This window comes from Mercenaria mercenaria, chromosome 4, assembly GCF_021730395.1.
Source record: "Mercenaria mercenaria strain notata chromosome 4, MADL_Memer_1, whole genome shotgun sequence".
Lineage (NCBI taxonomy): Eukaryota > Metazoa > Mollusca > Bivalvia > Venerida > Veneridae > Mercenaria > Mercenaria mercenaria.
In genome coordinates this window covers 36,237,505-36,255,229 of record NC_069364.1, presented here as the reverse complement: position 1 = coordinate 36,255,229, position 17,725 = coordinate 36,237,505, and the positions used below count along the sequence as shown (strand labels likewise).

General features: G+C 36.7%; 1 protein-coding gene across 2 annotated transcripts in view; it reads left to right on the top strand.

The window, feature by feature from the left end:
* LOC123551448 (transcription initiation factor TFIID subunit 12-like) overlaps positions 1–17,417 on the top strand; it is a 124,870-nt gene extending 107,453 nt beyond the window's left edge. For both annotated transcript variants that reach the window (XM_045340389.2, XM_045340387.2), the window contains 2 exons: positions 2,337–2,425; positions 14,923–17,417. In XM_045340389.2, coding sequence (XP_045196324.1) covers positions 2,337–2,425; positions 14,923–14,961 — 128 coding nt within the window. In that variant the 3' untranslated portion in view covers positions 14,962–17,417. The remainder of the gene's footprint in view (positions 1–2,336; positions 2,426–14,922) is intronic.
* Positions 17,418–17,725: the final 308 nt, after the last annotated feature.

Below are 17,725 nucleotides of genomic sequence, written 5' to 3'. Positions count from 1 at the left end.
TAGCAAAATTGTTCAAATTATGCCCCTGGGATGAATAGAGGCCTTGCACTGGGGGTACCAAATATTCCATGTTTGTCATTAACAAATGGCACTGCAGCCATCGAAAACCCCGTTTTCATACATATTTGTTTAAAAATGAAAGAAAATGCATTACCTTGGAAACACGAGCCCCGGGACATATACATTTTAAGCTTATATTAGAAAGCAAACGTGAATACTAGTAAAATTATAAATTATATAGACTTCTACGGATAACAATGAAACCAAAATACACGGAAAAGTGTTAAATATCTGTATTTTCCTTCTTATTTCAATATAAAATATCTTTGGTGGGTCATGTATTTCAAACTTTGATAAAAATTCTTCTCGAAGGGACTGAGATAAACGAATTGAGATTGTAACAGGTTAAACATTATATTACACGAAATACAAAAAATTACTGCAGTTCAACTAATTTGAATTTACCCTAGTAACAAGGTAACCTACCTCCTTAAATAATTCTTGCCCAAATCTAACCTAATTATAAGTTAAACCATAACCAACGAAAACAATAGAACCATTAATTTCTGAGAAGACTCCAATGTATCATACTTGTAAGAATGTTTTAGGCTTAAGCAAACATAAAAGAAACAACTGAAAATGTAAGTATGTAGTATATGATGCCATTTTTGCAACTTCCAGTGAGAACAAACATTCCCATCCATTACAGATATGTACTTCTAATCTATACTCCATACAGATTAAAACTATCCCCCTTACAGTATACAAGCGAGAGGAACTATACCCTGTACAGTCCATGCAAGTGGTTGAATTTCTCTGCAAGTTGAACAAGGAAAGCTACAGTATTTGGCATGGATTGATTTAAGATTACAATGAACAAAATGTACGATTCACATTTTTGATAACTGATGCAGTTACGTTTCTAAACGAAGGAAACTTTGCAGGTGTGCTTAAATCAATGGTGAGCATCCGACCTATACACAGTTAATATTGTCTTTTTGGCCATGGCAACTAAATGTGCTTTAAATGTTCCACATGCATTGTCTATACACCCTAGCTATTTGCAGAAGTTTTTAATGTAAACTGCCTTTATGAAAAAAGCATAAAATATGGATTTAAAGTTTAAATACCTCGATATTTTTGTTTATTTTGGCTCACTGGACCAGCTATATCAGCTGTACGATGTATCACCATGGTTCTTCTCAGTTAGATAACTTGGCTAAACTTGCAACCTAAAGATTCATAGTCTTACATTCTTCTCATTGAGATAACTGGACAAACTTGCGACCTCAAGATTCATAGTCTTGTGTTCTTCTCAGTTAGATAACTGGACAAACTTTCAATGTAAACTGCCTTTATGAAAAAAGCATAAAATATGGATTTAAAGTTTAAATACCTCGATATTCTTGTTTATTTTGGCTCACTGGACAAGCTATATCAGCTGTACGATGTATCAACATGGTTCTTCTCAGTTAGATAACTTGGCTGAACTTGCAACCTCAAGATTCATAGTCTTACGTTCTTCTCAGTTAGATAACTGGACAAACTTGCAACCTCAAGATTCATAGTCTTGTGTTCTTCTCAGTTAGATAACTGGCCAAACTTGCAACCTCAAGATTCATAGTCTTATGTTCTTCTCATTGAGGTAATTGGACAAACTTGCAACCTCAAGATTCACAGTCTTATGTTCTTCTCATTGAGGTAATTGGACAAACTTGCAACCTCAAGATTCACAGTCTTACGTTCTTCTCATTGAGGTAATTGGACAAACTTGCAACCTCAAGATTCATAGTCTTATGTTCTTCTCATTGAGATAACTGGGCAAACTTGCAACCTCACGATTCACAGTCTTACGTTCTTCTCAGTTAGATAATTGGGCAAACTTGCATTCTTTCGCTTAGACTTATGTTTTTGTCAGTGAGTTGAATTAGCTTATCTTGTAACCTTTTGATTCATAGTCTTTCATTCTTGTCCTAGATGTAACTGGCTAAATTTTTCTAGATGTAACTGGCTAAATTTTTCTAGAGGTAACTGGCTAAATTTCTTATGTTCTTCTCATTGAGATAACTACCGGTAGGCTAAACTTGCACACTTGGCTTTCAATTTCAGTTTAAATGACTTGAGCACTATGGATGGCATTTTACTTTACCTTGTATTTTCCATGCTTGAATATTTCCTGGATAACTCAAGCACTTGTCCCTTTCCACTTATATTGATATGAATGATGTGTTATTGTATTAACAACCACTGAATGCCAAATTAGCAAAGAAGAATAAGTAATCACACTCAAATTTTATATTCTTATGACATGTGCAAAGTTTAATGTATAATTTCAGAGCATAGTTGGGGTATGTGGGTACCTGGTTTTGGTACAGATGAGCTCAGACCATACAAGCGGGCCTGTACAACTGAAGCTCACAAGCAGGTTTGTACATTGTTTTTATTGGAAACAAGGACCATGACTTATGAAAGCATTATAAAGCTTTCAGGGATTTTGATGTTATGTTTTAAATAGGAAGATTAAACTTTCATTCATTCTGTCTGCTTTTTGTAATTCTTTGTGAGTTGACATTCAGATACTTGTAATAATTACATTTAATTATCACAGAATTTTCATTATAGAATCATTTATTTTGAATTTGCCAAAACTGGCATGACATGATGTTACTTGATAAAAAATATGCATGAATCACATAATATTATATCTCATTATGAAACATTATAGGAATATTATTTATCATGTGAAGTTAGGCGCTGGGTTTTTAGCTCACCTGAGCCAAAGGCTCAGAGTGAGCTATTGTGATCGCTCACCGTCCGGTGTCCGTCCGGCGTCCATCCACACTTTCCTTTAAACAACATCTCCTCCTAAACCACCAAGCCAATGTTGATGAAACTTCACAGGGATGATCCTTGGATGGTCTTCTTTAAAAATTGTTCAAAGAATTGAATTCCGTACAGAACTCTGGTTGCCATAGCAACCGAAAGGAAAAACTTTAAAAATCTTCTTGTCCAAAACCACAAGGCCTAGGGCTTTGATATTTGGTATGTAGCATCATCTAGTGTGGGCCCCTACCAAGGTTGTTCAAATTATCCCCCCCCCCCCCCCCCCCGGTAGACTTATATAGGGAAAAACTTTGAAAATCTTCTTGTCTGAAACCATAAGGCCTAGGGCTTTGATATTTAGTATGTAGCATCATCTAGTGGGCCTCTACAAAGATCTTTCAAATTATCCCCCTAGGATATAATATGGCCCCACCCTGGGAGGTCACATTGTTTCTATACACTTATATAGGGAAAAACTTTGAAAATCTTCTTGTCAAAAACAAAAGGGCCTAGGGCTTTGATATTTTGTATGTAGCATCATATAATGGGCCTCTACAAAGATTGTTCAAATTATTCCCCAGGGATGAAAAGAGGCCCTACGGGGTTCCCTAGTTTTACATAAACATATATAGGAAAAAACTTTAAAAATCTTCTTGCCTGAAACTGCAAGGCCTATGCTTTTAATATTTGGTATGTTGCATTGCCTAGTGGTCTACTACCAAAATTGTTCAAATTATGCCCCTGGGATGAAAGAGCCCTGGGGGTCCCAAGTTTTACATAGACTTATATAGGAAAAAACTTAAAAAATCTTCTTGTCTGAAAGTTCAAGGCCTATGCCTTTGATATTTTGTATGTATCATTGCCTAGTTGATCTCTAACAAGATTGTTCGAATTATGCCCCTGGGGTGAAAAGGGGCCCTGCCCCAGGGGTCACTTAATATATGAGTTATATAGGAAAAAATACTTCAAAAATTATCAGATCATATTTCCTACACTGTTTAATTATATTTACCTGATGACCTTGACCTACTGACCTACTTTCTTGTTTTTTAAGATACAGCCTTGAAATTTGGATGACATGTACAATTTTGCACACCGATCTTAAATCTGACTTTCAGTGACCATGAATATTACCTACTGACCTACTTTCTTGTTTTTGAAGCTTTAGCAAAGAAATTTGTTCAAGCAAGCAACTTACTTCAGGTGAGCGATATAGGGCAATCATAGTCCTCTTGTTTTATGTTAGATATCATTCAGGCAGACCAGAGTTATGGCCCTTGATTTAGTCAGGGCATTTAAACATATATGTCAAAAGTATTTTACTGAAAGCCATGAAACTGTAAAGGATTGTTAAATAGCATGTGAAGTTGTGTACTTAGTGTTTACTCAGCCAGACGAGAGTTATGGTCCTTGGCTTAGTGAAAATACACATAATGTGCTTAAAAGTTTGTGTTGCTTTTAACTTAAAATATTACACTAGTAGTAATAAAATCTTGTAAGAATATTATTCAGCATGTAAATTTGTGGAACTGAGTTTTGTTTCGGATTTCACTTGGCAAGACCAGAGGTATGGTCCTTGACTTAGTCAAAAATATGCATTAAGGGGATAAAAGTTTGTGTCCCATATATCTCAAAAGTTATTTGACCTAGAGTCATGAAACCTTAGGAGATTGTTACATATCATCCATTGGGAAGTTGTGCTACAGGTGTTCCGTATGCGATTTCACTCAGCCAGACCAGAGTTGTGATCCTTTACTTAGTGAAAAATATACACAAAGTGCTTAAACATTTGGGTTGTGCATGTCATAAAAATATCTTATCTAGAGTAAACAAGAGGGCCAAGATGGCCCTAGGTCGCTTACCTGAGAAACACACCATAACAGTGTAAACATGTTTGACGTAGTGATTTCATGGAAAAAAATATTCTGACCAATTATCATTAAAATTGGAGCAAAAATCTTGAGTATAAATAAGTATTTTCTTTGACTTGACCTAGTGACCTAGTTTTTGACCCCAGATGACCCATATTCAAACTTGGCTTAGATTTTATCAAGGCTATCATTCTGACCAAATTTCATAAAAATCAATTGAAAAATATAGCCTCTATCGCATACACAAGATTTTTCTTTGATTTGACCTAGTGACCTAATTTTTGACCCCAGACTACTCATATTCAAACTTGACCTAGATTTCATCAAGGCAACCATTCCGACCAAATTTTATGAAAATCCAGTGTAAAATACAGCTCCTATTGCATACACAAGGTTTTTCCTTGATTTGACCTAGTGACCTAGTTTTTTAACCCAGATGACCCATATTCAAACTTGACCTAGACTTCATAAAGGCTATCATTCTGACAAAATTTCATGAAGATCAGTTGAAAAATACAGCCTCTATTGCATACAGAAGGGTTTTCTTTGAATTGACCTAGTGACATACTTTTTGACCCCAGATGACCCATAATCAAACTCAACATAGATTTTATCAAGGCAATCATTCTGACCAAAATTCATGAAGATCAGTTGAAAAGTACAGCCTCTATCGCATACACAAGGTTTTTCTTTGATTTGACCTAGTGACCTACTTTTTGACCCAAGATGACCGTTATTCGAACTTGACCTAGATTTCATCAAGGCAATCATTCTGACTTAATTTCAGGAAAATCAATTGAAAAATATAGCCTCTATTGCATACACAAAGTGTTTCTTTGATTTGACCTGGTGACCTATTTTTTGACCCTAGATGACCCATATTCAAACTTGACCTAGACAGGCTCTCAAGTAGTCCTACTTTTTCCTACTTTTTAGGTCTGTTCCTACCTTTTTCCTACTTTTTTTGAAAAAACTCCAACTATTCCTACTTTTTTATCTAAAGAAAAAAAATATGTTAACAAATGTTGTTAGTCTACTTGTATAATGAATTTTGTTACATAATATAAGGACTGATGGTGTACTGGTAAGGCTCTAGAGATATTTTTGATATGCTGCTGGTGACCTCTTCATTATATGAGTTGAATATTGACTTTGATATTGGAGCATAAGAGGTTGAAGGTAGCTATATACAATGGGGACCTCAAAGCATCAAGAAAATGGAAATACCTTATATATTGTGCTGCTGTGTAAATGTGAGTAAATGTACAAGATTCAGGCCCAGATCCAGAGCTGGAAAGAGCTATGCACCCCCCCCCCCCCCCCTCTCCCCAGTTTGCTGAGAAGTGACCTATTCTCATCAAAGTTGCACCCAACTATTTTGGCTAAGGATTAATATTTTCTCAAAATTTAGACCCCAAAGTGCACCAGAGGCCTCCATTTCATACCTATATTTCAAAATTTTCCAGAGGGAGAACACACTTCCCCCCCCCCCCCCCCCATAAATTAGGAAAGTACCCCTCCCAGTACCTCAAAACCAAAAAATGCACCAGAACCCACCATTTTGTACTTGTATTTCAAACTTTTTGACCCCACTAAAATGACTGGCATACCTCAGGGATATAAACAAGCTATTTTTATTTAGAGGCCCTGACTGTCAAAATAAATGTTTAACATTAGGTATATGGGCATTTTCTTCAACAATTTAGGGGCCCAGCCTAAAATCTATGGGCCATAGGCTACTGGGCTCCTGCTAATTCATATCCCTGATACCTCCTTCCATACCTAAAAATTTAGACCAAAAGAATGCACCAGAGCCCACCATTTTGTACCTGTATTTCAAAATTTTCAGGGGGAGAGCCCTCTGACCCTCCTAAAATGACTGGGATACCTCCTCCCATACCTCAAATTTAGACCAAAAGATGCACCCAGAGCCCACCATTTCATACCTGTGTTTCAAAAATTTTCATGGGGAGAGCCCCCTGTTTCCCCTAATATGACTGGGATACCTCTTCCCATACCTAAAAATTAAGACCTAAAATGCACCAGAGCCCACCATTTCATACCTGTATTTCAAAATTTTCCAGGGGGAGAGCACCCTGACCCCTAAAATGACTGGGTTATCTCTTCCCATACCTAAAAATTAACACAAAAAAATGCATCAGAGCCCACCAATTCATATCTGTATTGCAAAATTTTAAGGGGGAGAGCCCCCTGACCCCCCTAAAATGACTGGGATACTTCCTCCCATACCTCAAAATTCAGACCAAAAAATGCACCCAGAGCCCACCATTTCATACCTGTGTTTCAAAATTTTCCAGGGGGAGAGCCCCCTGTTTCCCCTAATATGACTGGGATACCTCTTCCCATACCTAAAAATTTAGACAAAATAATACACCAGAGCCCCACCATTTCATACCTGTATTTCAATATTATCCAGAGGACAGCCCCCTGATCCCCCACCCTCACCCCTAAAAGGAGGGGTACTCTCCAGTACTTAAGAACTTAGTCATTATATCAAAAACATTTCGGGGGAGACCCCACTCATCCCTCCCCCAACTTGGACAGAGGCCCTCCCCCCACCCCTCCCATACCTACCCCCTCTTGGCGCTATGCACTTCGCGGGTGAGGCGCGCCGGTGATGCTTTTATTCTAAATCTGGCACGTTTGTTCTCATAAGTTCCTACTATATATCATCAGATTCCTACTTTTCTCCTACTTTTTTATATCAGAGGCTCCTACTTTTCTCCTACTTTTTCATCAAAGGTCACTTGAAAGCCTGCCTAGATTTCATCAATGCAATCATTCTGACCAAATTTCATGAAGATCAATTGAAAAATACAGCCTCTATCGCATACGCAAGGTTTTTGTTTTATTAGCCCACCATCATCAGATTGTGGGCTATTCAAATCACTCTTCGTACGTGGTCCGTCGTCCGTCCGTCCATCTATTAACAATTTCTCGTTATCCCATCTCCTCAGAAACTACCAGGGGGATTTTGACCAAACTTTGTCAGAATGATGTATTGGTACCCTAGTTGTGTCCCCCTGAAAATCAGACTGGTTCAACAATTTTTTAGTGAGTTATGGCCCTTTGTTAACCAGGTTTTCGTTGAAAACCTGAGTTATTAGATTGGGGTCGATGTCGGTCGGGCGGGCGGGCGGCGGCGTCAAACTGGTGTTTCCGGTCAATAACTTTTGTTTCGGTAAAGATATTTGAATAAAACTTGGTATATATGTAGCTTATATCAAGACAAAGGCTGGGATTGATTTTGGGGTTTCTGGGGTCAAGGTCAAGGTCACTGTTACTTAAAATAGAAAAAGGGTTTCCGGTCAATAACTTTCGTTTCGGTAAAGATATTTGAATAAAACTTGGTATGTTTGTAGCTTATATCAAGACAAAGGCTGGGATTGATTTTGGGGTTTCTGGGGTCAAGGTCAAGGTCACTGTTACTTAAAATAGAAAAAGGGTTTCCGGTCAATAACTTAACTTAGGAATGAGCTATCATGATGAAACTTGGTGTATAGAAAACTTATATAAAGTTGTAGCTTGGGATTGATTTTGGGGTTTCTGGGATCAAGGTCAAGGTCATTGTTACTAAAAATAGGGTTAGGGTTAGGTTAGGGTTAGGGTTAGCATATCTTCTACATGCATGGAGGGATTTTGATGAAAGTTGGCACAATTGTTCACCATCATGAGACGGAGTGGTGCGCACAAGAACCAGGTCCCTAGGTCTAAGGTCAAGGTCACACTTAGAGGTCAAAGGATACAAGAATGAAAACTTTGTCCGGAGCATATCTTCTTCATGCATAGAGGGATTTTGATGTAACTTGGCACAATTATACACCATCATGAGACGAAGTGTCTTGCGCAGTTCCCTTCTTTAGAATTACTTCCCTTTGTTGTTACTATAAATAGCTTATATTGTAACTTTTTCATTACTAGACATAGGGAAAAATCGAGACCACTTTTCTGTAGTACAACATGCATGTTACATCCAATTTTGAGGTGTATTTTGACCAATCTCTACCTGGTAAGGATTTCTGTGTGGACTTACAATTTTTTTTTTTTTTTTTTTTTTTTTTTTTAACTTCCCTTAGTTGTTACTATAAATAACTTATATTGTAACTTTTTTATAATTGACCGTAGGGAAAAACCAAGACCACTTTTCTGCGGTACAACATAGTTGTTACTTTCTAATTTTAGGTGTATTTTAAGGTATCTCTACCTGGTAAGGAGTTTTTTTGTGGACTTAGAAAAACAAAAGAATTACAATGATTACTAAACAACCACAAAATTAAAATTACATCTGCAAATACAGGTGCTAGAGTAAAGAAATTTGCTGTGACGGGCGTATATTGTGACATTCTGGCACTTTTGTATTTCTTATGAAAAGTGTTGAAAACCTGGTTTCGTGGCATTGCCGCGTTTCTTGTTTATTTCTTTAATTTACATAGATTTATATAGGGAAAAACTTTGAAAATCTTCTTGTCCAAAACCACAGAGCCTAGGGCTTTGATATTTGGTATGAAGCATCATCTAGTGGTCCTCTACCAAGATGAGTCAAACTATTTCTCTGGGATCTAAAATGGCCCCGCCCCAGGGGTCACATGGTTTATATAGACTTATATAGGGAAAAACTTTGAAAAACCTCTTGTTCAAAACCACAGGGCCTAGGGCTTTGATATTTTATATGTGACATCATCTAGTAGGTCACTAGGTCAAAATCAAGGTCAAATTTCATTTCGGAACACAAAACTATGCACAAGACTTGATGATGGTGGGCTAATAAAACTAAGATTATTCAAATTATCCCCCTAGGGTCAAATATGGCCCCGCCCCGGGGGTCACATGGTTTACATAGACTTATATAGGGAAAAACTTTGAAAATCTTCTTGTCCAAACCACAAAGCCTAGGGCTTTGGCATTTGTAATGTAGCATCATCTAGTGGTTCTCTACCAAGTTTGTCCAAATTATCCCCCTAGGGTCAAATATGGCCCCGCCCTGGGGGTCACATGGTTCATATAGACTTATATAGGGAAAAGCTTTTAAAATCTTCTTGTCAATAACCTACAAATTCAAATTTGGACCACATGTATGGTTTTGAGTGGCAAGGTGAACCTTGACATGAGTTGACCTTGATTTTGACCTAGTGACCTACTTTCACATTTCTGTAGTTACAGCCTTCAAATTGGACCAGTCATGCATAGTTTTGTGCACTGAAAAAAACTTTGACCTTGACATTGACCTAGTGACCTACTTTCACATTTTTGAAGGTACAGCTTCAAATTTGGACCACATGTGCATAGTTTCATGTTCCGAAATGAAATTTGACCTTGACTTTGACCTACTTTCACATTTCTCAAGCTAAAGCCTTCAAATTTGGACCACATGCATAGTTTTGTGTACCGAAACAAACTTTGACCTTTACATTGACCTAGTGACCTACTTCCACATTTTTGAAGGTACAGGCTTCAAATTTGGACCACATGCATAGTTCTGTGTCTGAAATAAAATTTGACCTTGATTTTGACCTAGTGACCTACTTTCACATTTCTCGAGCTACAGCCTTCAAATTTGGACCACTTGCATAGTTTTGTATACCGAAATGAACTTTGACCTTAAGATTGACCTAGTGACCTACTTTCACATTTCTGTAGCTACAGGCTTCAAATTTAGACCACATGCATAGGATTGTGTACTGAAACAAACCTTGACCTTGACATTGACCTAGTGACCTACTTCCACATTTTTGAAGGTACAGGCTTTAAATTTGGACCACATGCATAGATTTGTGTTCTGAAGTGTAATTTGACCTTGATTTTGACCTAGTGACCTACTTTCACATTTCTCAAGCTACAACTTTCAAATTTGGACCACTTGCATAGTTTTGTGTACCGAAATAAACTTTGACCTTAAGATTGACCTAGTGACCTACTTTTAAATTTCTCAAACTACAGCCTTCAAACTTGATGCACATGCATAGTTTTGTGTAGAAAGAACTTTGTCCTTGAAATTGATCTAGTGACCTACTTTCACATTTCTCAAGCTACAGCTTTCGATATACCACATGCACATGAAATTTGACCTTGAGCTAGTCAATAAGTCTTGAAATTTAGAACACTCAAAAATGGCACATTGGTGGGCACCAAGATCACTCTGTGATCTTTTGTTTGACCTAGTGACCTACTTTTTGACCCCAGATGACCCATTTTCAAACTCGGCCTAGATTTCATTAAGGTTATCATTTTGACTTAATTTCAGGAAGATCAATTGAAAATACAGCCTCTATGGCATATACAAGCTTTTCCTTTGATCTGACCTAGTGACCTAGTTTTTGACCCCAGATGACCCATATTCGAACTTGACCTAGATTTCATCAAGGCAATCATTCTGACCAAAATTCATGAAGATTATTTGAAAAATACAGCCTCTATCGCATACACAAGGTTTTTCTTTGATTTGATCTAGTGACCTAGTTTTTGACCCCAGATGACTCATTTTCAAACTCGGCCTAGATGTCATCAAGGTAATCATTCTGACCAAAATTCATGAAGATTAATTGAAAAATACAGCCTCTATTGCATACACAAAGTTTTTCTTTGATTTGACCTAGTGACCTAGTTTTTGACCCCAGATAACCCATTTTCGAACTTGACCTAGATTTCATCAAGGTAATCATTCTGACCAAAATTCATGAAGATTAATTGAAAAATACAGCCTCTATCGCATACACAAGGTTTTTCTTTGATTTGACCTAGTGACCTAGTTTTTGACCCCAGATGACCCATTTTTGAACTCGGCCTAGATTTCATCAAGGCAACCATTCTGACCAAATTTTATGAAGATCAGTTGAAAAATACAGCCTCTATCGCATACACAAGCTAAATGTTGAAAGAGGACAGACGACCAACGCCGGACATCGAGCGGTCAGAAAAACTCACATTGCTCAGGTGAGCTTAAAAAAAAAACAAAAAACATGTACAGTGATAGGAAGTGGTGGTGCCAGTTTCCTGTGGACACACATCTAGTTTTTAGCTCACCTGAGCCAAAGGCTCATGGTGAGCTTTTGTGACCGCTCAATGTCCGTTGTCCGTCGTGTGTTGAGTGTCCGTCAACATTTTCTAAAAAAATCTTCTTCTTGAAAACCACTAGGCAGAATTACACCAAACTTCACAGGAATGATCCTTGGGTGAATTCCATGCACAACTCTGGTTGACATGGCAACCTAAAGGAAAAACTAAAAAATCTTCCCGTCCAAAACAGTGTCTAGCGCTTTGGTATCTGGTATGTAGCATAATCTAGTGGTCCTCTACCAAGATTATTCAATTTATCCCCCTAGGGTCAAATATGGCCCCGCCCTGGGGGTCACATGGTTTATATAGACTAATACAGGGAAAACTTTGAAAATCTTCTTGTACAAAACCACATGGCCTAGGACTTTGATGTTTGGTATGTAGCATCATCTAGTGAGCCTCTACCAAGATTGTTCAAATTATCCCCCTAGGGTTGAATATGGCCCCGCCCCGGGGGTCACATTGTTTATATAGACTAATATAGGGAAAACTTTGAAAATCTTGTACAAAACCACATGGCCTTGGACTTTGATATTTGGTATGTAGCATCATCTAGTGGTCCTCTACCAAGATTGTTCAAATTATCCCCCTAGGGTCAAATATGGCCCCGCCCCGGGGGTCCCAAGTTTTACATAGACTTATATAGGAAAAAAAATTTAAAAATCTTCTTGTTTTAAACCACAAGAGATAGGCCTTTGATATTTGGTTTGTAGCATTGTCTTATGGTCCTCAACCAAAATTGTTCAAATTGTACCCCTGGGGTGAAAAGAGGCCCTGCCCTGGGGGTCCCAAGTTTTATATAGACTTGTATAGGAAAAAACTTTAAAAATGTTCTTGTCTGAAACCACAAGACCTAGGGTTTTGATATTTGGTATGATGCATTGCCTTGTAGTCCTCTACCAAAATTGTTCAAATTATGCCCCAGGGTTGAAAGAGGCCTCACCCCTGGGTAACTTAGTTATAATTTGTTATATAGGAAAAATACTTAAAAAATTATCTGATCCTATTTCAAAGACTGTTTAATTATAATTTTAATTATAATTACCCGATGACTCCAAGTAATATGATGTCACTTGATTGTGACCTTAACCTGCTGACCTACTTTCTTGATTTTAAGATACAGCCTTGAAATTTGGATGACATACACAGTTTTGCACACCGATCATAAAACTGAATTTCATTGACCATGAATGTGACCTACTGACTTTCTTAATATTTTAGCACCAGTTTGACTTTTGAAACATAGCTCATATTACTCAGGTGAGCGATCCAGGCTCATCATGACCCTCGTACTTTGTAAAGGAGCTTAATTTTCAGTTATAGTTTAGGTGAATCATTACAACATAGGTCAGGTATTTGAACATCTCTTCTGGTCATAACCCAGTATAATACTCCAGTACTGAATATGCCAGGATGTGCACTGTAGAGTGATTCATTTAAGAAATAATTTATAGCAAAAGAGTGTTTTACCACTATTTATGCACGATGGGCGTTATACGTTGGGCGTAATAATCTCGCCCGAGTGAAATTATTTGTACGACGTATTACCGCCCGAGTGCATAAATAGTGTTAAAACATGGCTTTACTATAAATTATTTCGATTCTAATATGCCCTTAATCTAAAACAGTAAATAAAATATAGAAGCGCTCTTTCTTTGTTGCAACAAAAACATTGACGTCACCACACGTTAACGTGACGTCATTTTAGCGTAAGAGTGTTTTAACAGAGACAAGCATATTAGAATAAAGATTGAATTTTTGTCCCCCCCTCCCCTCCCCGATATAGTGGGGAGCATATAGTCTTGGTCTTGTCTGTGCGTCTGAAGTCGTGACGTGCCTAGCTCGAAAAGTATTTGATATAGATTAATGAAACCTTGCATGTGTCTTTATAATGATATGAACTTGCGCACCTCCTATTTTTCTTCTGGCTCCGCCCCCTATTTTCAGAGTTATGACCCCTGAAATAGTAAAAAATGCACATTTCCACCTTGTGACACACCTAGCTCAAAAAGTATTTGATATAGATTCATGAAACCTTGCAAGTCTTAATCATGATATGAACTTGCACACCTATTTTTCATTTGGGTCCGCCCCCTTTTTTCAGAGTTATGGCCCCTGAAATAGTCAAAAATGCACATTTTCACCTTGTGACGCGCCTAGCTCAAAAAGTATTTCATATAAATTGATTAAACCTTGCATGAGTATAACTTGTGCACTTCCAATTTTCCAATTTTTCGTCTGGCTCCGCCCCCTATTTTCAGAGTTATGGCCCCTGAAATAGTCAGAAATGCACATTTTCACCTTGTGACACGCCTAGCTCAAATAGTATTTGATATAGATTGATGAAACCTTGCATGAGTCTTTATCATGATATGAACTTGCGCACATCCTATTTTTCATTTGGGTCTGCCCCCTATTTTCAGAGTTATGGCCCCTGAAATAGTCAAAAACGCACATTTTCACCTTGAGATGCACCTAGCTCAAAAAGTATTTAATATAAATGGTTGAAAACTTGCATAAGTCTTTATCATGATATAAACTTGCACACCTCTTTTTTTTTTTGGCTGGCTCCACCCCCTATTTTTACAGTTATGGCCCCTGAAATAGTAAAAAAAAAACACATTTTCACCTAATTATGTGCCCAAAAGTATTTGATGTAAATTCATGAAACCTTGCATGAGTCTTTATCATGATGTGACCTTGCACACTTGGCATTCTTCTTGAGAATCTTAGCACTTATTACAGAGTTATGGTCCTTGAATTAGCCAAAGTAGTGGATTTTTTGTTTGTGATGCTCATAGCTCAAAAAGTATATGGCCTAGAATAATTAATTCTTTTCATAAAATGTTTGTTGAGGCTATACCCCATCAAGACTGCAAACATTTGAATTATTGCTCCTTATTTGCGACAAATGTACCAGTAGGGGGCACACCCTGTGTCCTATAGACATATTCTAGTTTTTAATAGCTTAGCTAAAAGTAAGTTGTATGAAATAAGACAGTGTTAACAATGGGAAGTTTGGAGAGCAAATTATATAGATTTATTACTGTAAATACACTTTTATTTTGAGTAAAACCCATGCGCAAGAACACAAAAACTATGGTTGTTGACATTTTTAAAATTCATTCAGTTTTGATTTTATTTATGTTTTCAGAGAATGGCTTTAATCAGGAAGACATTGAAGAAAAGCTGATACTTGTATACTTGTGTACATGTACTTGGACATTTAAAATTAGTGTTCATTATGAAATCAGAGTGTATCACATATACATATATTTACCGTAAGTTCATTATGAACTGTTTACACATTTATGGTGGAAATTCAATATGCATCTTGTATACAGACATGAAAGTTCAGTGTACATCATGCATAAATACAAATTAATTCAGTGTTCATGGTGTACACAAATATTTTATTTGGTATTGACATTTAAGGGTAAATGGAACAGTTGCTTATAATGTGTATAGGGTTAAAGTTTTCCTACAGGCAGAAATTTTTTTAACTTTGTTTACTGACTGAGAATCAAGTTTAAAATGGAAATATATATCAAAAATGATAGGTACCCAGGCTTGATCTTGAATTATCTAGATTTTTTTTCAGTATTTTCCAACTTTTAAGGGCAGATAATTCATGATCAAGGCTGGGTTCCTATGGTTTGTTTTATTTCATATTTCTGTTTTTGATTTGATTCTCTGTCAGTAAAAAAAGTTTTTAAGAAGAAATTCCTTCTGTAGACAATGTTTGCCCCGTGTCAATATAGAGACTGTTGTAAATGTCCTTAAGGTTTTAGAGTATAATCAAAACACAGAAATACTTGATAAATGAACAACATCTTTACCAAAATTTTACCTGACCATTACATGTTCTGTCGTACTGTCCCGTACGACGGATACTTAGAATATTCTGAAAAAGTTGTCCCCCTTTGAAAATGAATGTCATTTGTAAAGAAATAAAAATAAACAATTGCTGAATACTGTGTTCCACCTACTTTTGTGAAATTTCAACACTTGTATGTTATTGCAAATGCATCAAAATTAACATATATAACATTTGAAAATGGCGAGTTTTTAAAGGCGTTTAACTGTCTGGAAATGGGGCCCCTTTATGCAGTCCTTTTCCGGAATTCAACATTTATATCAGTATACTGACACTAAGTCTTGTTCCTTAGAGTAATATACATGTTTTACATGCTGTTCAATTTCATGTGAAACAACTCTTCTTTCCTATGATTTGGTGTTGTTTGAATTTTTTTTTCTCAAAACGTAAGGCCAAGCGCTAACTATGAACATGACAAAATGATACCGCAAAATCCTAGTCTTTCCCATGGACCGAATTGCTTTAACTTTGTATACTGACTGCATATGAAGTCTGACACAGAAATAGAAATTAAAATAACAGTTCTCTTTCCTTGATCTTGAATTATCTGCCCTTGAAAATTGGATATTTTTGTATTTTCTTATCGTAACGGGCAGATAATTCAAGATCAAGCATGGGTACCTATGATTTTTGTAGGTGATCTGGGTCCACCCCCTATTTCCAGAGTTATGGCCCCTGAAATAGTTAAAAATGCACATTTTCACCTTGTGACGCATCTAACTCAAGAAGTATTTGATATAAATGGATGAAACCTTGCACGAGTCTTTATCATGATATGAACTTGTGCACCTCCTATTTTTTGTCTGCCTCCGCCCCCTATTTCCAGAGTTATTCACCAGAAATACTTAAAAATGCACATTTTCACCATGTGACGCACCTAGCTCAAAAAGTATATGATATTATAAATGGCTGAAAACTTGCATGAGTCTTTATCATGATATAAACTTGCATACCTCTTATTTTTTTGGCTGGCTCCACCCCCTATTTTTACAGTTATGGCCCCTGAAATAGTCAAAAATGCACATTTTCACGTAATAATGTGCCTAGCGCAAAAAGTATTTGATGTAAATTCATGAAACCTTGCTTGAGTCTTTATCATGATGTGACCTTGCACACTTGGCATTCTTCTTAAGAATTTTAGCACTTATTACGGCCCTTGAAATAGCCAAAATAGTGGATTTTTTGTTTGTGATGCTCATAGCTCAAAAAGTATATGGCCTAGAATAATGAATCCTTTTCATAAAATGTTTGTTGAGGCTATATTACCAAATAATTCAAATGTTTGCTAAAGACTGCAAACATTTGAATTATTACACCTTATTGACACATTCTAGTTAATACATATTTTGGTTTTAAACTTGATTCTCAGTCAGTACACAAAGTTTAAAGAATTTCTGCTCGTAGGAAAATTTTTGCCTAGGAAATATAGGCAACTGTCCCATTTCCCCTTAAATCTGGTGTGCATCATGTATACATATTTAAAATCTGTGTGTGTCATGTATACAACTATTAAAACATCTTATAACAGACAGTATAAGTCAGTGTGCATCTTATATACAGACATTTAGATTCAGTGTGTATTGTGTATACAGACATTTAAAGTAAAGGTGTGTCATGTATACAGCTATTAAAGCCTCTTTTTATACATACATTTAAATCAGTGTGCATCATGTATACAGACATTTAAAGCAGGTGTGTATCATTTATACAGACATTTAAAAGCCAGTGTGTATTATGTTTACAAACATTTACAGACTTATGATGAAGAGTTATCTTAGTGTTTTTTTTTTACTGATACCATTCTGCTTAAGTTTCTGCTGGTTATTGCATCCCCAAACACTTTTGCTGGGGGCACTTACACGGTGGTTAACCTACTTGGACTTTTTGTGATCAAATCAGCATCAACCCCACCCCCGACTATTTCTGATCAGATGAAGGACCTTTTTTGATTTTCTTCAGAATATTTTTGACAGGTATGCTCTAAATAATTGTTTATAGCAATTAATATATTAATAAACTTTGATAATGTGGCAGTTGAGTCCAATAAGTCCAGAGGTGTCCAAAGATAATCCGTCATACA